A 27,283-nucleotide genomic window follows, 5' to 3' on the forward strand; every position below is an offset into this window, starting at 1 on the left:
GATAGATGAAAACACATGACATGAATACATGAAATCCTAAGACACATGAAAAACAACTTTCTCCCCCTTTTTCTCATGAATTGACAAAGGAAGCTCAATCAACTAAATCAAAATCAGAAACCACACAAGCAATGACATGATGACCAAAGTGTTCATACTAACAAACTCTTGCAATGATAAACCAAGCTCCCCTTCACTAAAAACAATGAACAAGAAGGAAAACGACAAAAATAATATGGTGGAACAAGCAAGGAATTTCAGATTAGTACCTTAAAACACACAAGACTATCCAAGAAGCACAATTACTTGAAAACACAATGTGCACAATCTATAGAAATTCCTCATGAAAGAAAGTGATGCATTATGTGAAAAGCATAGATTCCATGATAAAAATGTGTGTATGACTCTTGGAGTTCGACAAACACTAGATTCAATCCTAGTAGTGATCTGAAAGTTGGACCTCCGACAAGAGAATCTAAGCACAACAAATGAAAGTCAAACCACTAGGAATCAAGGGGTATTTGGTGAGTAAAGGCGGAGGCTCCCCCTCAATCAATGAATCCTTTATTTTTTCCTTTATTTTTTTTTCTTTCTTTTGCACATTTTTTTTTCTTCTTTTGCACATCTTTTCTTTCTTTTGCACACTCATTGGCAGCTGACACGTTCAAGAGTATGGAAACTGAACCAGAGAAGCATGGATATAATAAGGATGGCTTGGTTGGTGACTCTAAGGTAGCCTTTTCTTCATGGCTGGACTACAAAGAATAGAGGGGAAAGCCGTGGAGATGCAAAAGATGGAAGATGGTTAAGAGACTCAACATCACCCATGATATACTAGTATGGGTCAATTCCTCTAGAAACGCAAAAGATCAATGACAGAAATCCATAGAGAAAAAATAATCACTAAGGTGGAAGACTCCAAAATTTGCTAATCCAAGAGTATGTACAGAATGAGGCATACTAATCAAAAAACACACATTCCAAAATGAGTAATGACCACAGAAAGCACACATATATTAACATGTAATGGATATTCTCATCAATTCCAATATGCACCAAGGACCACTCAAAAATTTTAAGCTTGCAAAACTATACTAAGAAAATCTTTTTAGGATTTTTTTTTTTCAAAAATAAAGCAAGACAAAAAAATGAACAAGCACACATGTAGTGACAAAAACAAAAAACACACAGAAACCCAAAAACTAAAACAACAAAACAAATTAACACAAGTCAAGTTTTCTCACCTAAACTGCTTTAGTACGAACAAAGTTGTGAGAATTGCGGTTCTTGGGTGGTGTCTTGACATTGTGGTTCCCTTCCCTTTCAATGGGAACCTGTCTCAACATGGTTTCCAACTTCCAATTTTTAGGTCTAGGCAAATACACTCTCCCATGCAACTTATAACAATAAGGGCGAATATGACCATGCATACCATAATGATGACAAAGAAAAACAGGGTGTACAGGGTGTACCTTCTTTACTTTTACCTTACCAACTCTAGAAAGTTTGAGAAGTCCATCCTTATGTTGAATTTTTTGTTCTCCCTTTCCTTGAGTTCTTGTATCATGAGATGTGGAAGCACTCTATTTTTGCTCTTTCTTACCACCAAAGCCAATGCCCCTCTTGTCAGAACAAATTTGTTGAGACCCAATGATATTGTCCAAAGTCTTTGATCCTCTGTTCCAAAGACCAATGGTAGCCATAGCACACTTGAGTTCTTCCTCTTTCTTGATCATTAGTTCTTCTAAAGCAACTTGAGACATCTCGAGAGTTTCAATTTTTTCTTTATATGTTGCATAGATTTGCTATAGCTCATTCCTCTCTGTCTCACAAGTCAAGAGTTTTACACAAAGAGCTTGTCGATCATTAGCTATCTTGATGGCATCAATCCTAGCCTCGGAAATCTCCTCCTTTAGTTTGACATTCTCACTTTCACATGCTTTGAGTTTCATAGTGAGTTTGTCATTCAATTTGGATAACTTAAGAGACTCCTTATACAACTTTTCATAAGCTTACTCAAGCTCTTCACCATCACTCTCCGAGGATTCATCATCAGTGGCATTCTCAACCGACCTCTTCGAATACTCTATTCGTCCTTCAGTTTCAGAAGCTGCCATGAAAGCAAGGAATTATTTATGTCCCTCTTCGCCTTGATCTTCGTTGTCACTTTCATCTTCATCAGATTCTGATTCATCATCCCAAGTGATGGCGAGGGCTTTCTTCTTCTTCAAACGAGTGGGGCATTCTGAAGCAAAGTGGCCAAATCTTTGGTATTCATAGCATTAGACTCTTTCAGAGTTCCCTTGTATCTTTCCTTTCTCCTTCTTGGCTATAGAATTAATTTTGAGTTTATCTTTGCCTTTAGATTTATGAGTATGAGTAGATTCCAAAAGATTAGGATTCTTTTTCAAAAAAGATTTTTTAAATTGTTTAACAAAAACAGCCGTAATCTTGCAATCTATCTCACAATCCTCATCAGAATCCTCTCCAACTCTATGAGCACTACTAAAGGCAATAGTATCTTTTTGTTTCTTTTTGAAATTCCTATGTGCCTCATAAGTTTGGAGATTTCCAACCAAGTGATCCAGCTTGAGGATGTCAACATCTTGAGCCTCCTCAATAACCGTAACTTTTGGTTGGAACCGATCGAGCAAGGATCTCAAAATTTTTCCCACAACTTTGGATTCTGGTATTTTTTTTACCTAAATTGAAGGTGGAATTTACAATGTCACTCAACTTCGCATAAAATTCATCAAAGGTCTGACTATCTTTCATTGAAAGGTTTTCGAAACTAAACGTGAGCCTTTGAAGTTTTGAGCGTTTAACAGAAGGAGTGCCCTCGTTAATAGTTTGTAAGATATCCGAAGCCTCTTTTGCGATTTCACAATTACAAATATGACTAAACTCTTCAGGTGTGACAGTGCAAAAAAGAGAATTGAGAGTTTTACTAGTCCAGCTACTATTTTGGTAATCAATTGTGTCCCACTTATCAATTGGTTGGGGGAAAGTTACTCCATCAACGATAATCATTGGTTCAGTCCACCCATACATAACAGATTGCCAAACTTTTTCATCAATAGATTTTAAAAACGATCTCATCCGAGCTTTTCAAAAAGAATAATTGGATTCGTCAAGTAGGGGTGGTCGAACCATAGAATTTCCCACATGAATTGTATCCATTATCACAAATCAAACAAGATCTCGCTCTAATAGATTTGTAAAACAAAAAAATAGAGCGACCCACTCTGATACCAATTGAAAAATCTAGAAATCCCCTAGATGTTGATTTGTGATTATGTATCAATTTTAAGTAGTAAACAACAATCCCAATCAAACAATCAAGACAAATCGACACAATGATTTTACGTGGAAAAACCACAATTGGACAGCTCCAATTGTGATAAAAAAACCACGGGCACCAGTCACAAAACAATCCACTAAGAAGATATAAAGGAATTACACAGGTATACTCTCAATTACCTAGCGAATCCACGCCCGAATTGAACCAACCTCTATGTATCTCTTCCAACCCCGTCTTCACCTCGGAATTGTCTTGACGATGAGCCACTCCAGAATCCACCAAAGCTTCAGGCTCGTATTCTTTAGAACCCACCGAAGAACAACTCTCTCTTTTGTATAGAATTAAACAAACAATCCTTTGATGTAAACTTCTAAAACCATGAGTTGAATACTCAATCAAAACATCAAGGAAAACTAGAAAAATATCTCCAGAGATAAACCTTAATATCCAAAAAGAAGATCTGGAGAAGTAATCCTTAAATCTGACAAAAACCCGTACTTATAGAAATCTGAATCGCAATGATCGCTCGAGCGAAGACTCTCTCACTCGAGCGAGGAACCAAAAACGCATGTTTTCCATAAATGGCTTTGCTCGAGCCACGCACCCTTCGCTCGAGCGAACAAACACCTCTTTCAGGTCTTTATGCAGACGCAATCCTTCGTTCGAACGAGAACTCCTTCGCTCGAGCGAGCAAGGGCGGACAAGCAACTTTGAATGCAATTTTGCATTTTTCTTCGGGGGCGCTACCCCTCGACCCCGTCGTGGCGCTGCCTCGGACTCGCCAAGGGGCGCTACCCCCTAGACCCCCGCGAGCTGACCGGGCAGCTCGATCCCTGTCATAATCAGTGAAGTGGCAATCTTGAAAGCATTAACAGCACAAACTTCTCTGCACGGCACAATTCGGGTTGGATTCGCATCTAAACACTCATAGCCTCACTGAAATAAAAATGCGAAAACAAGTACAACTGAAAGGAGTTTTGTCAAACGGGATTGCCAAGAATAAAAACTTAACCATGGGCAAATCATCCATAAAAGCAACTCTCATGCAAGGTTGTTCGGTAAAATTTATTTGTGATTTATGCTCCGTTTGTTTGGATAAAAAATATTTTTTAACAGAATATTTTTCTATATATGGTGGCGATATTGGCAAGACAAAGGTGGAGGTGGCGATTATAGCGACCCCGGTTTTCCCTGTTGTTGTTTAACTATAATCCGGACTTGGTTCCATAGATTTGTTGTTGTCCTATTCTCATTGTAGGCCTTTACTCTTTGTATTTGAGTCTTGGGTTGTGTTGGGCAGATCTGAAACAGGTTGGTTGAACTTAGAAACCTAGAGTTGATGCCCAGAATTTGGCCTTCACGCTCGAGCGGGGATTTTGACGCTCGAGCGGGCCCTTCGTTGTTGCTTCTCCGCTCGAGCTGGCGTTTTGACGCTCGAGCGTGGATTCCCATCTCCCAGTATCTTCCTCTGCAGGTTTTCGTGCGCTCGAGCGGGAGTTTTGACGCTCGAGCGGGGACCTAGTCTGCAAAACTTCTGGAAGTGTGCAATCTACGCCCGAGCGGCTCTTTCCGCGCTCGAGCGTGAGTCTGTATCTGACGCTCAAGCGGGGGTTTCCACGCTCGAGCGGGGAGTCGATTATATCAGTCCGTGAAATCACTTTTTGAATCACTTTTTCACACCCATTTCTCTCTCTTACTTTTCCAAAAAGCCATTTGAGAGCTCCTCTATCTAAAACCATAACTTCTCTCTAAGTATTGATCTAGCTAGGGTGTTTTCCTCACCTTTGGTCTTTACAAAAGTTGGGTTGATCGTCGAGGGCTTTCCTTTGATCCGAAAATTTCAAGTTTTGGAGCACGTTGAGTTCCGTCATCTTCTTCCCTTGAGCCCCGAATTTGAGGTAGGGATTCCTACTCACTATTATGGTCTTCGACATAGATTATTGGTAGTTTTGATAAAGTGTTGAAGTTGGTTGATTTTGGGACTTAGGGTTTCACAATGGTATAAACAAGGGTTTGTTATTTTGATTCTTAAACATTTATTTTGGGTCTCAAAATAATGATTTGAGTGTTGGTTGTTGATATTTAAACCTATGGTTAATATTGAGAGTTGGGGGAGAAAGCCCTAATTTGTGTATTGATTAATTGATATAATTAAATTTGGGAAAGTTATGGATTTGTGAAATTGAAGTGAATATAATGAAATTGGCTCATTATTAGATGGACTAGTGGAGTTGGATTTATTCATCGCTCATTTATGGAAATGTTGAAAATTTTATCTGTTGGAGCTTTTATTATCTGTTTAGAAATAATTGCTTGGGCTACCGGTGGAGGGTAGTTTCGATTGTTGTAGACAATGCATGAGGATTAGGTAAACTAAAACTAATCGAATGGACGTGTCATAGAGTGTGACTGTTGAATGAATACATTAACTTTATGTATTGATTGATTATGTATACTACCAATGTGTAAATATATATGTTGTTTTGTGTGAACGGTTTATTGGAAGAAAGGGGTTGGACCTCTAAACCAAACGGTTTATTGGAAGAAAGGGGTTGGACCTCTAAACCGAACGGTTTATTGGAAGAAAGGGGTTGGACCTCTAAACCGGAAATTGATACAGCTCATATGCTTATCTATTGAAGTGTTGATATAGCTCATATGCTTATCTATTGAAGTGTTGATATAGCTCAGATGCTTATCTGTTGAATTGTTGATATAGCTCATATGCTTATCTGTTGATTTGTTGGTATTGCTCATATGCATATCTAATGGGAAATGGGAAATATTTGACATGAGTTACTGTCTCATCTAGGTTGTTGGCTAGGTTCTGAGCCGTCGTTGAATTGTGAATTGGATAAGAAATGGAAAATGAAATGAAACATGAATGCAGTGGTCTTGTAACGAAAGTGGAGTGTGAATTGATTGGTGTGAGTTAAACGTTTATCAATTGCTAAAGTCTTAGTTATTGCTCATACTGTGTTTAGCATATTTCTACTGGGCATTGGCTCACCCTATATGGGACATCATTTTCAGGTACAGGTAGCATGCCACCTCCAAGGCCATAGCTTGGATGGAGATGAGAGTTGAAGACTCTTTTTGATTCTTTTGTTTGTATTAAACATGTGTACCAAGCCTTGGGCTTTCCTTGTATAGAGTTAGTACTCTTTTTTTTTTTGTAATCAAGTGTTGACTTGGAAAGCTGTAAGCCCTTAGGGCATTTACTTTGTTGTTAACATGTAATACTGTTGTAAGAACTACTCTGATGAATGGAAATGTGTTGATTTCTCTTATATCATTGCATGTCTAGAGTGTTGGGTTTTGTGTATTATTTAGAGGGCGTTACAGCGATGATAGTGGCGGTGAGAATGGTGGTGATAGTGAGGTGGCATTGATAAAATTTTAGTTTGAAAAATATTTAGAAAACATTTTCTGCTTAAATAGGCTTGTTTTCTGTTGACTATGAAAAATGTTTTCTGTTAACTTTTATTTTTTATTATACCAAATATCAGAAAATAAAAATATATATATATATTTTTCAAAAAATGCTTTTCATCCAAATAATGAAAGATCATTACAAATTCAACTTTAAAAAAAGGAATTTTTTATTTTCTGTTTTTGGGCATTTGTTTAACATGAGAATGATAAAAATTATAAGAAGGTCGAATTTTGGTACAACTCAGGGCTGATTCAGGAAGTTAATTAAAAATTGAGTTTTTAGTTTTTTTTATTTTTTTGTCCTTTTGTGTATAAAAAATATGAGAGGTGATGTGATCAAAAATAAGTTAAAAGTTAAAAACTAACTTTAGCTAACTTCCAAAATTATTCCTCATATAAGTATGGTGACTTGACTTTTAATTTCTTTCCCCAAAAAAAATACATTATCTTTCTTTTTTTTAGGGTAAATTTCACTTTAAAAAACACAGAATCCCATTATAATTTCATTTGTAACTCTTAAACCCCCTAAGTTTTATACCAAATTGTAATTTCGGATGGACATAACAGAAGTTGTAAAAAATCTAAATTACCTTTATTTCTTTCCCTAATTTTCTTATTAATGCCATTATAAACTAGAATATTCTCTCCCATTTTTCTTTAATTTTTATGTATTCTTTTCCTCGTCTTCTTCTTCTCGCATTTCTTTCTCATCCCATGGCAAACCACACACATCTCATACCATCATCAAATATATATCTGAGCAACTTTGAACCAATAAATGCAACCTCGGAATACACCAAGCAATAACCCAAATGATTACTGAACCAGAAAAAAAGCAACATAGTAAAATTTGCACTCCATACCGGCTCAAGACAACTAAAAACAATCTCTAATCTGTTGTAAATGGTAAACCACATTGTTTATGGAGTAATCCTCAAATTAGGCTTGGCCTTGACCCATATCGCCACTTTAACCTTAATAAGATCAAAAATGCACTCCCAATGAGGTTGAGAATCTTCAAAAATGACCCTACATAATATAGCAACAAAGCAAAACACACCAAATCCATGGTGGCCACCGCAGATCAATGCTTTATTTGTCAATTTCATTTTTTATTCAAATAATGAAACATAATGAAAAAACACATTTCCTTCTGAGGTGGAAGTTTCCAAATCCAAATGACCTCATTTTAGGTGAAAGTTTCCTATAGCGATTCTGGCGTTGGCCCATTATCTATTGTATTCCGGACTCGGCTTGGTATGGTCTAGAATGGTTATTCACGTCTTGTTTCCCTTGTCTCCCCTTTTATTTTGGTTATCGGGTTGTAATTGTGCATTTGGAACAAGTTCGTTGCTCATTTTTCCAAACCTTTGCTCGAATGGGCTTCACAAATTTTGCTCCTTCGCTTGAGCGGCCATTCTTGCGCTTCAGCGGGATTCGTTAACTCTCAGTATTTCTTTTGCAGGTCTAAAAATACTGGAAATGTTCATTGGACGCTCGAGCATCCAGTTCCATGTCGAACGAGGACCCTCGTCTGCAAAACTTCTAGAAGTGCGTATCTTACGCTCGAGCGCCTCATTTCACACTTGAGCGAAACTCTGTGTCTGATGCTCGAGCATCAGTTTCTACACTCGAGCGGACTGAGCATATAACAGTCTGAGAAGATGACATTTTGAACCACTATTTCTTCTTCTCTCTCTCTCTCTAACTTTCCAAAAAGCATGACCTCGAGCCTCTCTCTCTAAAATTCACCTTCTCTCTAAGTTTTCATCTAGATCCATTGATCTTTTCACCCTAGTACCTTTGAGAAAAAGATAGAGCATCTCAAGATCTATATTTTGATCCGAATATAAGTGGATTTCGACATTCTTGGAGTTTCTCTCTTGTTTGGCTCAGCTTCTTCCTTTAAGGTAGGGATTCTTTCTACACCTTCATATGACCTTCATATGATATTTAGCTTAGTTATTGTCTCTTGTGTAACAATGGTGTGTTTTGGGGATGTTTTAAACAAACCTAGGGTTTGGGCACAAATGGAAGGAGAGGTTTTGGGTGAAGATGGAATAAATGCTTGTGGGGTTTGAAAATGATGTGTTATATCTAATTTGATGATTTTGGCACTTGATTAATATTTGGAAAAAATGGAGAAATTGCTCTAACTAGATCAAACTATTTATTTGTATAAATAATTGGAATTAACAATGAAAATATGAAATTGAGAGGGTCTTAATATGAATAGTGGAATTGGTTATGTATTAACTCATTCTTTTAGAAGTTTTGAATAAAACTATCTGTTGAAATTGAATATCTGTCTAGAGATAACTGTATTGGGCTATCAGTGGAGGATAGCTTTGACTGTCGTAGAAATTGCATGTGGATTAGGTGAATTGAAACTAATCTTTTGATGATTGTCATTGAATATGACCATGTTTATATACATTGTACATGCATGTTTGTTTGAAAATGGAAAGGGGATGTGCTTCATGTTTGATTATATGTTTAAATAAATTGCATATGTATGGATGTTGGTTTTGGAGGAGAAATGGGATGGACTCCATTATAATTAAGTTGGCTAGAGTGTCCTAGGTGAAAGTCCTGAAATTGTACATGGGTGCCTAGCCCGCAGACGAAATATCTGTAAAATGGCAATTGTAATGCTTGTATAGCCTACGTTTACATGGGTCCCATTTGACGGCTGCTCGCAGATGAAATATCCGTGAAATGGAAGTTTGAAGTGTTTGTATATATGTGTTGTGCGATTTGAAAATTATTGAGTTGTAGCTTTAGTGCGGTTGCTGACAAATAATGAAATTGACTCATGAATTGAGAAAGATAGGTAATTGGAATGTGAATTGAAAGTAAGTGGATTAAGAGTCGAAATTGATATCTTATCAGTGTAAAGTTATGAAAAGTTTTAACACGTGCATTGTTTACGCACTTGTACTTAAACCTTTGCTAAGTTTCATATACCGTGTTAGATGATTTCTACTGGACTGTGGCTCACCCTATTTGGGAATAACATTTTCAGGTGTTAGTAACTTACCTCCACCAAGGCAATAGCTTGGAGGGACATTTTGGGAGCAAGAGCTTCTTTATTTGAATTGTATATTTTTGTAAAGCCTAGGGCTAAATATGTATGAGCTAGTCTTCTTTTGTGTAACCAAGTCAAGGCTTGGAAAGATGTAAACCAATAGGGTATTTAATTATGTTAAACTCAATGTATTATTAACTTCTTGTAATGAAAGGACTATTGACTTTGATTTATGCTATCATTTATATATATGTTTGTGGATGTATTTGTTGGAAAAAATGATTTTTGCTGACTTTAATTTAATATTAAAGTGTGGTGACTTTAATTAAATATTAAAGTGAGTCCCAACCTTTTATTGTGTTAGGTCCAAGTGAGCCAAAAGCCATTGGGTTTTGAATAAGAAATTGTCAAGATTTGCCTCATGATGTTAGATTCATGAATAGGATTTTAAAGAGTATTTAAATCTTTTTTCTTGGCTAAAGGGAGTGAATCCTTTGGGCATCCAAATTTTCATATTTTTGGAAAGGGGCTATGGATGCTTGGTGGTTTAATGACCAGCCTTAAAGGCTGGAGGCTCTTCTTCTCTCCCCTTTACATGTATAAATTGAGACTCTCCTATCAAGTTTCAAATAGAAATTTTTTGCTTCCATTTTACAAGTCAGTTTGTCAGAAAGTTCCTACATTGAGAGAGTGCTGCCACTGTTCTTGTTCGCTAAGCTAGACAGAAAGTGCTTCTGCCGTAGCTGATTTTGACCGTCGTATCCTGGGAGACAGATGCCGGGATTCCTCAAGCACACGACCCGTGTGGCGGCGAAATCTGTTTTAAGGAAACTGCTTCCGTGCAGGCTTCGGTTTCGTCTCTTTACCTTTTTATTGTTTTGTGTATTTCTGTTGAAATTTAATTGTAATTATCAGCATATGTTCTGGGTATATAATTTGATTTCTTTATAAATCTATTTATTTAATTTCACAATTTGAACAACAAGCTTAAAACAAATTATATATATATTTTCTATGAAATTGATCGAATAGATTTATATAGACTATTAGGTTAGCTTTGTCTAATGTTACTAGGAATTGTTGCGGAATTACTCACTATTTCAATGATTGTAAATTATGCAATGGTACTCTCTAATTGCTTAGTTTAGTCAGAATTCTCTATCATAATTTGCATGAATTTTAAGATTATAAAATATAATTTATGGATGTTGCAATTTTGACTTGCTAATTCTATTCTAGTTTTAATTTGTTACATGCTTATTATTTTCTAGACTAGATTACATAATTTAATGTATTTTGGAGTTATAGAGTTTTTTTTTTTTTTTTTGATTTGTGTATTATTTAATTAGGTGCATTAATCTAAATTATCTAATTGGGAGCATTAATCTAAATTATCTAATTGGGTGCATTCATGTGAATTATTTAATTAGGTGCATTAATCTAAATTATCTAATTGGGAGCATTAATCTGAATTATTTAATTGGGTGCATTAACTTTGAATTTAACTTATTTATTTGGAGTTAATAGTTTAAATGTTTATTATGAATTAATTTCATTCATAACCAATGAGTATAGAACTTTATTTTTAAGTTTTAATTTAATTGGCATTTTAATGCATTGGTTACTTATATAATTAAAAGTTGGCTACATGATTTCATTTAATTTATTAAATTTTTTAGATTATTTGTTTGTATTTTGTTGTGGTTTGCTACTAACTTTCTTTGTAGGGATACCAATGCGAAAAACAAATATAAAACCAAATGAATAGTGTTTGGGATGTAAAAACAAAAATGTTTGGACTACTAACTTTTGTGTTGAATAGGAATACCTAAGCGTGGAAAGGCTTTTGGACTAAATAGAATCCTTATGGATTGACTATTTTATTTAAATGTTTGAAGCATGTTTGCTTGAGATGTAGTTGGTTTTTTTACCAATTTGTGGTAGCAAGTTTTATTTGCTTATATTGTTGTAGCAATCATTTTACATTGCTTGTAAAAATTTTGGACCTTGGTTTGTTTTAACCTAGTTCATCCCTAAGAAAATTTAATTCTTAAAATTGTTTATCACGGACTAGGAGTCCACATGCTCTTAAAAGTTTTGTCAAAAGGTTAACTGGGTTTTAAGTGGAACCGATGTGACCCCTCCAGTCTTCCTGGGAACTTTCTTGACCATGTTCGATTCTAGGTTTTGTGGTGAGACTAATTTTTGAATTAATTTTTCTTCTAAGGGATTTTCTAAGGGTTAAGTTTAATTTCTGGAAACACAGAAGTGATATTCTGGTGTAATTTTCAGAAAATGGCAACTGCCACTGATGCTGCTGCTACTGCTAATGTCGGTGGGGATTTGAACCCCGGGGCAACTGGATTACCAACCCCTACTGCTGTGACCTCTGTGGTCAACCCTGGTCTTACTCCGGCTGTTCCGGGAGGACCGCTTAGTCATTATGAGCGCCCAGAAAAATTTGCTGGGGAAAATTTTAAGAGATGGCAGCAAAAGATACTGTTTTACTTGACCACGCTTAACCTTGCCAAGGTTCTGAGTGAGGATCCTCCATCCGTGGCAGAGAATGAGCCTGACAGGAAGAAAGTCATGGCGCTTGACACATGGAAGCAAACAGACTATCTTTGACGAAACTTTGTGTTCAACAGCTTGGCAGACTCACTCTATAGTGTGTTTTGTTCCAAGAGCTCAGCAAAAGAATTATGGGAATCTCTGGACAAAAAGTACAGGACTGAGGATGCCGGGACAAAGAAATTTGTGGTTGGCCGGTTCATTGATTTTAAAATGATAGATTCTAAAACTGTGTAAGCCAAGTTCAGGAGTTCTAAGTGATCTTGCATGATATTCATGCTGAGGGGATGCCTTTGAATGAGTCATTCCAAGTTGCTGTGATCACTGAGAAACTTCCCAATGGTTGGAAGAATTTCAAGAATTACTTGAAGCACAAGCGCAAGGAAATGTCAGTTGAAGAGCTGGTTGTCCGACTCCGGATTGAGGAGGACAATAGAAAGAAATGAGGGAGTACCTCCTCAGTAAAGGCCAATATCGTTGAGCATGGCAAATCTTCTGGGATAAGGAAGAAGCCCCTTGTGAACAAGAGCTCTAAGCTGGGGCCAAGGGGTGGTGTTGCAAAGAAGTTGGCTTACAAGCCGCAAGAACCAGGTTATCGTTTCTTTGGGAAGTGTTATAACTGTGGTAACGAGGGGCATCGGGCTAGTGACTGCCGCAAGCAGAAGAAGCCATACAAGACCAAGCTCATATGGTAGACTTACAAGAGAACTCCCATGAGGAGGATGATATGCACTTGTCTGCCGTTGTCTCTGAGGTGAATCTGGTGGGTTCAAACCCAAGAGAATGGTGGATTAATACTGGGGCTACACGCCACATTTGCTCCGAGCAGAAGCTGTTTACAACTTTCGAACCGGTTACAAACGGTGAGAAGTTGTTTATGGGAAACTCTGCTACCTCGATTGTTGAGGAGAAAGGAAAGGCGGTCCTGAAGTTGACGTCAGGAAATGAGCTGACCTTGAACGAAGTCCTGTATGTTCCGGACATTCGTAAGAATCTTGTCTCAGGGTCTCTTCTCAGTAAACATGGTTTTCGCATGGTTTTTGAGTCCGACAAGGTCGTTCTTACCAAAAGCGGAATGTATGTGGGTAAGGGTTATATGTTTGGGGGTATGTTTAAACTCAATGTTATGACTGTTATCCCAAAGATGAATAAAGGTGCATCTTCTTCTGTATACATGCTTGAGTCTTCCAATTTGTGGCATGGTAGACTAGGAAATGTGAACTTTGAATCTTTACGTAGATTAATCAAGTTAGATCACATACCATCTTTTAAGATTAATCCCAAACACAAGTGTGAAACTTGTGTTGAAGCAAAGCTGACAAGATCTTCGTTTCATTCTATTGAAAGAAGTTCAGAATCGTTGGATTTAGTGCATAGTGATGTGTGTGACTTAAAATTTATACAATCATGTGGTGGCAATAAGTGCTTCATCACTTTTGTTGATGATTGCACTAAGTATTGTTATGTCTTTTTGCTCAAAAGCAAAGATGAGGCGATTGACAAGTTTGTTCTTTATAAGAATGAAGTTGAGAATCAAGTAGGCCGCAAGATTAAGGCTTTAAGAAGTGATCGTGGTAGTGAGTATGAATCTACGTTTCTTGAGATTTGTGCTCAATCTGGGATTATTCACCAAACCACGGCGCCTTATTCTCCTCAGTCTAATGGGATTGCTAAGCGGAAGAATAGGACGCTAAAGGAAATGATGAATGCAATGTTGATAAGTTCTGGATTGCCACAGAACTTGTGGGGGGAAGCAATTCTCTCTGCAAATTACATTCTGAATAAAGTACCCTGGAAGAAGGTGGACAAGACGCCGTATGAGTTATGGAAAGGCGTTAAGCCTTCGTATAAATTCTTACGAATGTGGGGGTGTCTTGCAAAAGTGGCAATTCCTACACCCAAACGGGTTAGGATAGGCCAGAAATCCATGGATTGTATATTCATTGGTTATGCACATAATAGTAGTGCATATCGGTTTCTTGTACATAAGTCTGAAATTCCAGACATACACAGGAATACCATCATGGAGTCAAGGAATGCATGTTTCTTTGAAGACATTTTTCCTTGCCAAACCCATGACGGGGTTCCAAGGTCTTTGGAGCAATTTGATGAGCTTGCTAGTGAGGATGATCATGTTGATGATTCAGGTGATGATCAAATTGAGGCTTTAGATGAGCCCAGAAGGAGTAAAAGGGCTAGGATATCCAAATCTTTTGGTCCAAACTTCTTGACTTACATGGTTGAGAACGAACCTCAAACTTTCCACGAAGTTGTGACTTCTCCTGAGAGTCCTTTATGGAAAGAAGCGATCAAAAGTGAGATTGACTCCATCTTACAGAACCACACCTGGGAGTTGGTAGATTTACCACCAGGTTGTAAGCCTTTAGGCTGCAAATGGATTTTTAAAAGAAAGGTGAAGGCCGATGCGTCAATTGACAAGTATAAGGCGAGGCTCGTTATCAAAGGGTACAGGTAACGAGAAGGCCTGAATTACTTTGATACGTACTCACCTGTAACTAGGATGACATCCATTCGTATGGTGATTGCGATAGCAACTTTGCGCAATCTTGAGATACACCAGATGGATGTAAAGACAGCTTTCTTAAATGGAGATTTGAATAAAGAAATCTACATGGGGCAACCTGAAGGGTTTTCAGCTCCAGGATAAAGCAAGAAAGTCTGTAAACTTGTCAAATCTCTGTATGGTTTGAAACAAGCGCCTAAACAATGGCATGAGAAGTTTGACAATGTAATGTTGTCAAATGGGTTTAGAATCAATGAATGTGACAAGTGTATTTATGTCAAAGACACTGACAGAGGTTATGTCATTTTGTGTCTATATGTTGATGATATGCTCATTATAAGTAGTAACGATGAAACGATCAAAACTACCAAGAAGTTGTTAAACTCTAAGTTTGACATGAAGGATATGAGCATTGCAGATGTTATTCTGGGAATTAAGATTACCAGAATCTCTGGCAGAATTGTACTATCTCAGTCTCATTATGTTAATAAGATACTTGAGAAGTTTAGTGGATCAGATATGAGTGTGCCATCGACACCTGTAGACTTAAATCTACATTTTACCAAGAATAATAATGAAAGTGTCTCACAGTTTGAATATTCTCGGGTAATTGGAAGTTTAATGTATCTGATGAGTTGTACTAGGCCGGATATAGCTTACTCGGTTAGCAGGTTTAGTAGATACACAAGTAATCCCGATGCTTCTCATTGGAAGGGCATTGTGCGGGTGTTAAGGTATTTACGCTGCACTTGGGATTATGGGCTGCATTATACTCGATATCCAGCGGTGCTTGAAGGATATAGTGACGCGAATTGGATATCAGATATAAATGACTCAAAGTCCACTAGTGGATATGTGTTCACTCTTGGTGGGGCAGCCGTGTCTTGGAAATCTTCCAAGCAAACTTGTATATCTAGATCAACGATGGAATCAGAGTTTATTGCTTTGGATAAAGCAACAGAAGAAGCAGAATGGCTTCGCCATTTCATTAAAGATATTCCACGTTGGTCTAAACATGTGCCAGCTATTTGTATTCATTGTGATTGTCAATCTGCAATTGGTAGGGCACAAAGTAATATGTATAATGGAAAGTCTAGGCATATCCATCGTAGACATAATTCCATACGACTACTACTCTCGAATGGAGTTGTCTCTTTAGACTTTGTAAAGTCTAAGGACAACATTGCGGATCCGCTAACCAAAGGGTTAAGTCGAGTGTTAGTCGAAACGTCGTCAAAAAGAATGGGGTTGAGGCCTTTGGAAGTTACCGGAATGGAAACCCAACCTAGTTGACTGGAGATCCCAAGATCTAGGTTCAATGGGACAACCTAATTGCGTGTAACGGTGGTATGTCACTGAGGAGGTTAAACCTCCAGCCATTCCTTCTATCAATGATACCTGAAAGTGTAGAGGTTAAGCTGAGCTTTTAATGACTCTAGTGTGTTAACCTGTTGAGCTGCGTATTGCAGCATACTCAAGTAGAGTCACCTATGTGAGTGTGAAGTGGGGCCGCTTCTAGAAGAATTGGGCAGGCCAAGATTCTTTGAAACCACTCGCTGAACCAGGCTAGTGTCCAGGGCCACACAGGGCACACCAGTGAGAACAGAATGGTGGTAGGAGTAATTCCCGCGTGAGATCTATTGTTTTAGTTTACATAAACGGCAGAGCAGTTCAAGATGTCTTATTCATTGATCAGCCAGTAAACACGATAGGTTTTCACTGGGAGAGGTTCAAGGCCAAAAGCTACCTTCTCTGATGTCGGGGTTAGTTTGTTGTACTCTCTCTTCGAGTCATTATTGTTGAACGATGTCCATTTGTTGAGTCTTTCGGTCAATTTTTATTCATGTGGGGGATTGTTGGAAAAAATGATTTTTGCTGACTCTAATTTAATATTAAAGTGTGGTGACTTTAATTAAATATTAAAGTGAGTCCCAACCTTTTATTGTGTTAGGTCTAAGTAAGCCAAAAACCATTGGGTTTTGAATAAGAAATTGCCAAGAATTGCCTCATGATGTTAGATTCATGAATAGGATTTTAAAGAGTATTTAAATCCTTTTTCTTGGCTAAAGAGTGTGAATTCTTTGGGCATCCAAACTTTCATATTTTTGGAAAGGGGCTATAGATGCTTGGTGTTTTAATGACCAGCCTTAAAGGCTGGAGGCTCTTCTTCTCTCCCCTTTACATGTATAAATTGAGACCCTCCTATCAAGTTTCAAATAGAAATTTTTTGCTTCCATTTTACAAGTCAGTTTGTCAGAAAGTTCCTACATTGAGAGAGTGCTACCACTGTTCTTGTTCGCTAAGCTAGACAGAAAGTGCTTCTGCCATAACTGGTTTTGACCGTCGTATCCTAGGAGACAGACGCCGGGATTCCTCAAGCACTCGACCCGTGAGGCAGCGAAATCTGTTTTAAGGAAACTGCTTCCGTGTAGGCTTCGGTTTCGTCTCTTTACCTTTTATTGTTTTGTGTATTTCTGTTGAAATTTAATTGTAATTATCAGCATATATTATTGGTATATAATTTGATTTCTTCATAAATCTATTTATTTAATTTCACAATTTGAACAATAGTATTTATTTTATTATTTTGGGGACGTTACATTTCTTATTTCTTAAATTATTTCCCATGAATCCCCCACCATGTCTATTCCACATCCAGGGCTGTTCTAAATTCGAATTATTTTACTCCTACTACCTCGGGTAAAGAGTATATGAAGGATAATGGTGGTTGTCATGGTGAAGGATGATAGACATAGATTTTAATTTCTAAGTTAACTTTATTTGAGTTAAGAGAATGATAAACATAGATTTTAGAATAATAATGAAACAAAAATAGAAGGTAAAGATGGAGAAATGAGTGATGTAAGCTAGAGAGAAAGGGAAACATTTTAGAGAGAGCACTACCATCTCATACTTTCAAAAAACTTGGAAAAAAGAAGAAGGTAAGGAATTATCCAGTATGGTTGAGGGGGAAAATTTTGATTTTATGGTCGTGCAATAAACGCTTTGTTGAAATAAACAGTTCTATCCAAAATTACACTTTAGTATGAAGTTTAGGAGGTTTAAGTGTTACAAATGAAATTATAGGGGGACTCCATGTTTTTTGGGTAAACCACAGGGGATTAAAGTGTAATTTACCCTTCTTTTAACATGAGAATGATAAAAATTATAAGAAAGTGGAATTTTCGTAAAATTCATATAAGTATAGTGACTTCACTTTCAATTTCTTTTCCCCAAAAAAAAGTACATGATCTTTTTTTTTCATTAATTTATTTTTTTTTTTTTTTTGTGGTGTTACATACACTAATTGATATATTAATTAATGTACTAACATATGTTATCACATTGTCATTTCAAAACTACGACCCCAATTATTATACAAATTACGAATATCCAAAACTTTAAAATTATATCATATCATCCGTTAATACATTAATTAAATATCAATTGATACATATAATATTATTCATATTTTTCACTCTAAATCAAAATTTTCCTTTTGTAGTTTTTTCAGAAGAATTTTGATTTGATTTTTCTCAGCTATTCAGGGCTGGGTTTGGTTTGACTTAGTACTTCAAAACTCGGACTGGCCATGATGAGTCCAATCCGTTCAAACCCACCCCAATCACAGCCATTCCTAGTAGGTTGTCTATAGATCAAATTTAATCCAAATTTGATTTGAAAGTCCAAATTCATTTATAAAAAATTTGATCCAACAACCTAACACGAATCTGTTTAATCCATTTATTAAATGGATTGAATATGTAAAAATCCGATTTGATCCGATTATTCTTCATTTGAATGAAGAAAAAACCAAATGAAAAAAAAAATCAAATTATATAAAATTATAACTCAACAAATAGATAAATAGATTGGATCGAATCGAATCTAAATCCGATCCATTTACAGGCTAGTTCCCAACACTCACACACACACACTCTCTCTCTCTCTCTTTCTTTTGGGCGAAGCGGTCAAGCTATTGACATGTACTTATTTCTCTCTCACTTTCAGACAGTTTGAATCAACTTCATTGCCCTTATTCAATTGTATGCATATGCATATATATATATATTGACATGTCAATCTCTTACCTGATTGATTTTGCACATATATATAGAGATCTAAATATATTTTGAACCAGAGGTAGTGGTGTTATTGGATCATTGGTTTCTCTCTCTCTCTCTCTCTCTCTCTATAGTCTTTGTAGAAGCTTTTGTTGAAAATAATAGAAGAATTAAAACCAAAACGCCTCGAATATCCACCATTGAAACGATCTATGGTCTGTGAATATGTATTTTGAGATTGAAACCTTTCCCCCCTCCCCTATCAGAATAGGTTTTCTTTGTTTTATAGCTACATTAAACATATTATATATTGCATTCGGCATAGATTATATATATAGTTAATAATTTGCATTTTTTGACCTTTTGAAATTGCACCAAGACTTTAAGTACACAATTTAGGTTTTGCTAGGAAGAGTCGTATTTATTCTTTGAAAATACTTGCAAATACTAGAACCCGTAGATTATGATGATGTTGCAATATGAGGGGAAGGAGAATTAATTAATTCCTACAAAATTACATTGTGATTGTATTGTGGTGCATTACTAGTATATTCATCAACATTGATAAAAACTCATCAAAATTTGCATTAGGATCCATATTAATTTACTGTATAATAATAAAAACAAAGGACGACAAACAATTAAAGCAAAAATAAACTAGTGTTACCAAATGTTGTGTCTGTGGCTTAATTACACTCTCTGGTCAGTTTGGTTCTCATTTAATTCAAGAACTAAATTAGGTTGTTCAGTTCTGGGTTATTGCTGACTGGGTACTTTACTCTGCCTTTTTTAGTTTCTTGATGGTTATGTAATTGATTAAGACAGAAATAATATTCGTTTTTCCTTTGTTTATTATATTTCTATTGTCATGTAACTTGTTTTGTTTTGTTTTATTTATTTATTTTTTCCGGCTTTTGTTTGTGAAGTTTTATCTGAGTAGGTTGTTCTTCTGACATGATTTTTTCTCACCTTAATTTTGTTGTGATAGGTTTAATTATGTGGCTATAATGTATTTTTCGAACAGGTCATTGTATTCCTAAACTGGAAACACCCTGATAAGGTGCTCCATTTGTTCATATTTGTCTCTCTGCTTTCTATTTTGAAGGTCGAAAATCTAGTTAGCAGACAAGAGAACAAAAGGGAATGAGTTCGGCGAATGCCTCTGGCGATTTGTCATCAGAGATGAAGGTGGATGCTTTTAGGCGCCTCTTTCCTCTACGCTTTCATGAGCGTCATCTACTTGAATCCACTCACCCTGATGCTAGGAAACTTAGGAAAGCTAGAGATACAACACTTGCTCTTGGTTACTTCATTTGTATTTTATTTATTTGAAACTAGCACTTTTTGCCTCTGATTTGGGGTTTGCTAGGTTCATGTCCTTACTTGCGTTGAACCATTTGTAATCTAGGAGGTGTTGCTTTTGCTGATGGGTCAGCTTTAGCCAAGATAGGTTGCACTGTAAGTGCTTTCTGCCCTTGCCTATTCTCTTTATCTCTCACACTCTCACATTCACATCCACACCCACACCCCACACCCACTCACTCATCCACCTACAAACACCCATTTATACCAAAAAGAAAAAAAATGACGAATGAGGTTTCTTGAGTTAAGATAAGTTGTTTACATGAAATTCTGGTTTTAAATTTGTTTTTATATATAGCTAAGAAAATTAGTTTTCTGTGTTGTATTTACTAAGTTGGACTCTCAAGTCTTTTGTCTTTGTGCAGACCATGTTGGCTGCCATTAAAATGGAAGTCATGACACCTACCACAGAGTCACCAGATGAGGGCTGCATAGGTTAAGAACCATCAACTGCATATTTTTTTTTTCTTTTTGTTCCCTTTTCACGTTTATACATGGGGTGCCAATGCGTGATATTTTGTTGTTTGCAGCTATTGATTTCCACATGCATCCAATTTGTTCTCCACTTGTTAGGCCTGGCAAGCCAGCTGATACATCACCAGTTATCTCGAAGCAGTTATCTGACACTATCTTAAGGCATGCCATCGTGATTATTTCTATGTTATTCTTTGGTTTACTCCCATCCTCCCAAAAAAAAATTTAAAAAAAAAAAAGAAAAAGAGAGAAAGAAAACAAAAGAGAAAAAGTTGTCTCATTGCTGTGATGTTGTTCTGTTATGAAGTTTCTAAATTATGAGAGATGCTAATTATTGAATTTTTTATATTATTTTAGTTTTGCTTCAATCTTGCCTTTGGATGCACTCATAAAGGATATGCGTCTTCAGCATTCAAAGCATATTCCTTTTGTGAATCTTGTATGTTGTGTAGTGTGTAGATATATGTGTCAAATGCAATTTAGTCATTTATCTTCCAAAATTTTGATTGCGTGCGCGCCTATTGTAACTTGTTTACAAGATTTTGTATTATGGTATAGGGAGTATTTTTGGCAAAAGCTTACACATTTGCATGGGTGGAAATTCTAGTGACTTCAAACTTCAAAATACTATCAGTCATGTAGTCTTGTAATGCACCTAACAAAATATAGGATTGAAATTTCATGAACTATCTCACTACGCATGTGATGTTTAGTGCAATGATATACTCAACACAGATGATTACTGACTTTTGATGGTCTTACACCTATACTTGGAACACTTTGTTAGTTATTTAATACGTATGTATTTAACTGACTAATTATTTAGGTGGTTGTAGTTCTGGCATGATTTACTTTAAGGAGCTATCCTTGGTCAGTGGGAAATCTGCTTGGATGGCCTATTTGGTAATGTTTTATGAGACAAGAACTCTCTATTTCACTTATATAAATTGAAATATGTTCTTTATTTGACTTTTGATCTTGAGCTTTTCAATATGAATTGTGTATATCCAATAATAGATGGCCTTCAACATTGTGGTTACTGACCATATAATGTTTTTAGCTTATGGTGTCATTAAAAACGGATACCACTGCTCATTTGTTTCTTTATTGGACAAGGACGACATTTATTTTATTCTTGCAGGACGTATACTGTTTGGATGTTGATGGTGCTCTTTTTGATACTGCATTACTTGCACCAGTTGCTGCATTCTCTCATTGTAAGATATACACACCATTTACATTTCTATCATTCCTCCTGTGCATGCCTTAATTTAGTGCTGGTGGTGGCCAACAAGCAACACCCTAAATAAAAATATTTGGTTTCCATATAATCCTACTGGCTCCAAACTTAGACAAGTTATGCAAAGAGATTTTCCCCACACGGCCTACATCATAATCAACAAGCTTTCTTGTAGCTATTCTAGCTTCAACAAGGAGGAGTTTCACATGCCCAACAGATGCAAGACCTTTTGATCCGAATGTGTACTTGAATTCTATGGGGCTCGATGTGTAATGAAACCTGATTGAATAGGAGCACAAGGGTATAAGTCAAAAATTTCAAACTTATCATAGCATGAATGGTTGTCTTGTGTCTCTGTCACTCACAATTTGCTTGCTCAAAGGATATTGTCCTGTTCGATATAGTTAATGGTGTCTGAGTGAGATATGCTTGTTATAGTGTTTTTCATGATTTTATAGCATCAAGGTGAGTAGTTGGTACACGCATGCATAATGGATTTTCATGACAATGTTTGATGATGCTCAACTTGGCTTAAAAAGAGGGCAAAAAGTAGACAATGTTCTTTTGTTTCTGTTTACACCATTATTACTATATTTGATAGATTCCTATCAAAATTAATATTCTTTTGTTTCTGTATACAAAGTTATTCTTGTATTTGGTAGATTGTTGTCAAATTTCAACAAAATCTGGGTGAATAGGTAATGTTCTGCATTTGTGTTTCTGTTGAAAGCATATTGTCATGTTTGATAAAGCACCTCTGATTCCGACAATTTATTTACCATTGAATTTTTGTCTTGCAGTGCAGATCCTAGTAGTTTCTCTGAATGATGATGGAAGAGTAATAGTTGTTTCTGAGGAAGATGGAGGCAAGTTGAAATGTGAGCCGGTCAATAAAGGGAAGAGGAAGCTTAAGCTGAGCAGCGTCCCATTCTCTTTGACATGCATACTTCACAAAAATTACATGCTAGCAGACCTTACAGCGGAGGAAGAGTCCATAATGGAAACTCTTGTAACTGTGGTATTGGATTCCTCTTTTCAACTAGTGTCTCTCTACAAGGGCGGACTAGTTCTTGCATACACATCAGCCATCCTGGTTTGTTTTCACCTTTTTCAGTCCACATTTTGGTGTGAGATCAAGTTCTCAAATGTTATGTTTGTTGAGACTCCACCAAATAGCCCAATATATGGCTGTATGTCCCAAACTGTTAGCTCCACAATTAGTAGGGAACCCTAGAATTTTAGAAATTTTTAGGTGTTTAAATGTAATCTAAGGCTGCATTTGGTTCAACAATTGGGGGAGATAGTTACAGAGAGAAAGGAAAAAGAAAGGGAGAAGTGAATGAAATAAAAAGGTAAATTTTATTGACTTTTCCTTTCCCTCCATAAATCTATACTCAAATTCTTGATGAAATCACAGCCCAATTTTTGTGTACTGCATTGAAGTTGTTTGGAGTATAAAAAGGGTTTTTATACAAGAAAATGCATTTCTTTCAAAGTAAGAACCTTAGAAAATGAATTTCAACTGAAATGGTTTCTTTTATCCAATCTGGAAATGATAAAGTGATAATAGGATTATAATACTTCTTTGCCACTAAAATATTGTTTTGACTTGACTTTTAACCTTCCAGTACAAAGTATATATATGGTGCTTGCTGTAAGACACCATACGAAAACACAAATGACTTTAGTGCTGTCTACTAATGAGGAATGGTGTTATAGTTACAAGACTGTATTGCATTAACACAACAAAGTGTGAAGGAACTTCAGAAAGTTTTGAATGAAGCCATTTCTGAAATGGAGGGGGACTAGTTTTACTATGCAACAATAAGTAGTAGCTACTTTATGTTCAAATCTTTCATACCCGTTGTCTAATGTTTTTGAGGTGAGGTAAGTGATTTTTTTGGAAAATATTATCAACAGGTTGTGTAATTAGTAAAATTTTGTTGCATGTGGATGAAGTTTTTCACTTAGTAGATTAGCATTTTTTACATATTGGAGCGTTTAAAATGGTGAGATGATATGAATTTTAGCCTCATTTATTCGGTTGTTTATCAATTTGGATTGAGAATTGGAACTTACCATGAATATTTATTTATTTTTGTTGTTGTCTGCTGCACAAGTTTAAAATACTTTAGGCATTTCTAGCTAGGGCTGTAAACAAGCCGAGCTGAGTTTTAGTATGTTTGGGCTTGTTTGTTAAGATTTTAACGAACTCGAGCTTGTTCAGGAGACTTAACAAGCCAAAAAATTTATAAATTCATACTTGCATATGAGACTAAAGTTACAATTAAAACTTTGATTATACAATTATATATACAATATGAAAAATCTAGAAATCCTCTAGATATTGATTTGTGATTATGTATCAATTTTAAGCAATAAATAATAATCCCAATCAAACAATCAAAACAAATCAACACAACGATTTTAACGTAGAAAAACTGTAATTGGAGCGCCTCCAATTGTGATAAAAAAACCACGGACCAAAGCCACAAAACAATCCACTAACAAGACAAAGGGAATTACACAAGTGTACTCTCAATTACCTAGCGAATCCACGCCCGAATTGAACCAACCCCTATATGCCTCTTCCACCACAGTCTTCACCTCGGAACTGTTTTGCCCAATGCTGAATCCACAACGCCGATGTCGAATTACAAAGATGAGCCACTCCAAAATCCACCGAAAAAGAACACTCTCTTTTGTATCGAATAAACAAACAATCCTTTGATGTATACTTCTTAAACCATGAGTTGAATACTCAATCAAACATCAAAGAAAACTATCAAAATAGCCCCAGATATAAACCCTAATATCCAAGAAGAAGATCTGGAAGCGTAATCCTAAAATCTGACTAAAACACATATTTATAGTAATCTGTTCCGTAATCTCCTCTCGAGTGCCGAAATGGCCGCTCGAGTGCAAGAAATTTCGCTTGAGCGGAAAAATACAATTGCCAGTGTTTTTGCAAGCGATCAAACTTCTGGAACCAAGGATTCTCTGCTTGAGCGGGGGAATGTCCGCTCGAGCGAACAAGCAACTTTGAATGCATTTTTGCATTTTGCTTTGGGGGCGCTTCCCCTCAACCCCGCCGTGGCGTTGCCCCGGACCCGCCAAGGGGCGCGATTCCCATCATAGTCAGCGAAGTGGCAAACACAAAAGAATTAACACTACAAACTTCTCTGCAAGGCACAATTCGAGTTGGATTCATATCTAAAAACTCATAGTCTCACTGAAATAAAAGCGTGAATACAATTACAACTGAAAGAAGTTTTGTCAAACAAGATTGCCAAGAATAAAAACCTAACACATGTGATTTTTGTAGGTCCTACACCCATGTGAGAGGTTTGGTAGAAAATTTGATAATTTCTTTGGGATCCATAGCATTTTCCTATATGTATTGGATAACATATCCCTCAATTTATGTTCGTTGACTTAATATATAATACTGGATATATCTTATCCATGTTTATTTTACAAAATATATTGTGAGATATAAACAAGTAATTTCTAAGATTGCCCTCATAATATATTTTAATACCCATATTGCCCTTATGCCCATCAAAAGGAACACTGTTCAATTCTAAAAAAAAAAAACACACCACCTGCAAAACTAATGCAATTAAACAAATTAAAGATTCATATTAAATCCAATAATTTTTCCAAATAAAAAAATTCTATTATATTAATGCCAACCTGATAATGATAAAAATAAATAAATAAATAAATGCCACAAAATCATTTTAAACAAGTATTTTGATTTTAAAAATAACCATCACTCATTTATCATGCCACACCCATTATTCTTACAAAAAAATCCATGAAAATAAATTATTTGAAAACAACAAATAACCATTATTCATGCTAAAAAAATTCTATCTTATAAAAATAATCATCATTGAATGTGTGTATATATTAGACAAACAAGAAGGGTAAATTTGTCTTTTTAACTCCTATCCCAGACCAAAGGATATGATATAATGGGGGGAGGGTGGGATTGTATATCCACCATTTTTTTTTCGAGGGGGGGGGGGATATACAGTTCCACAGTAGATTATATCCTCTCTGGAAAAAAAAGAAGTAAACATGGGATATGTGTACCCCATAGTATATAATATCTAATCTAACCCTTTATATCCAGAAATCAAACAGGGCCTAAGGTTTTATGTCTTTCTTTCAAATTTTCCACTTCTATACTTGTCCAAAAAAAAATTTCCACTTATATATTTTTTTCTCAAAATTATCTAACGCAGAACATGTAGCTGAAGAATTAATGGAGCAACTGCATTAGAATAGTTGAATCCACAAAGATCAAAGATAGAATGGTCGAAAAGCAGTTTTGCTCAAGGGTACAATGACATTAAAATAACCCAAGCAACTCGAAATCTGAATTATATATATAGCAAATAAATGAATAAATTATTAGCTATTAGATGATATTAAAGTAATTTAGATCGTTAGATTATATTAAATATATTATATATACAAGTAACACAATATAAAATCATTTTTTTTCCCCCTCATAAATTGACCCTATTTGGGAAGAGAGTTTGAGGGTAAAATAGTTAATAAAAATAAAATAGGCTAAAATAATTAATAAGACAAAATGTCACATTCAAACTATAATCATTTTATTTTTTCTCTCACAACTATTAAATTGTAACGCCCTCAAAAAAATACAAATAGCCCAACTTATAAGAGAAATGAATATAATATAATTCATTCACTTTCATATGTCAGAGTTCGTATTACAAAAGCTATTACATGCATTATACATTCATAAACATTCATCCGGAATCTAAAGCATGTGATACAAGTTAATAACAAAATAAATGCCCTACGGGCTTACATCTTTCCAAGATCACTTGGTTACAACAACAGAAAAAGTCCTAAGCTCTATGCACGTAAAGCCCTCGGCTTGAATAAACACGTAGACACAAAAATGATAAAAGAGCCTTCAGCTCCTAAGTCCTCCCAATCTATGCTATTGGAGGAAGCATATCACCTGTACCTGAAAATGGTTTCCCAAGTAGAGTGAGCCAAAGCCCAGTAGAAACAGTCTAATACAATGTATGAAGTTTAACTAAGATCTAAGTGTCAGATAAATGTTCAATATTCATGATCAACTTACATTCTTTTCATAACCATTCAATACTGATATTCATACCTTGATCAACTTACATTCTTTCCATAACCATTGAATACTGATATTCATACCTCATTCTATTCTCAACTATTCATTTCGAGTTAATTCATTTCATTCCAAGTCATATGGCAAATATAC

The 27,283-nt window shown here is 35.9% G+C and overlaps 2 protein-coding genes across 2 annotated transcripts in view; both read left to right on the top strand.

Annotated features, from left to right (window-relative positions):
* The window catches only part of LOC145800120 (protein TEEBE-like), a 210,525-nt gene that overhangs the window by 91,557 nt on the left and 91,685 nt on the right, over positions 1 to 27,283 (top strand). The gene's annotated exons all lie outside the window — the stretch shown is intronic.
* LOC114314952 (uncharacterized) lies at positions 20,067 to 23,881 on the top strand. Its single transcript, XM_082893332.1, has 8 exons — positions 20,067 to 20,226; positions 20,332 to 20,381; positions 20,651 to 20,720; positions 20,816 to 20,921; positions 21,596 to 21,662; positions 21,901 to 21,976; positions 22,800 to 23,092; positions 23,719 to 23,881. The coding sequence occupies exons 1-8, from the start codon at positions 20,067 to 20,069 to the stop codon at positions 23,806 to 23,808; spliced, it is 912 nt and encodes a 303-aa protein (XP_082749458.1). The 3' UTR covers positions 23,809 to 23,881.

Source organism: Camellia sinensis, chromosome 10, assembly GCF_055761805.1.
Source record: "Camellia sinensis isolate YWXY chromosome 10, ASM5576180v1, whole genome shotgun sequence".
Taxonomy (NCBI): domain Eukaryota; kingdom Viridiplantae; phylum Streptophyta; class Magnoliopsida; order Ericales; family Theaceae; genus Camellia; species Camellia sinensis.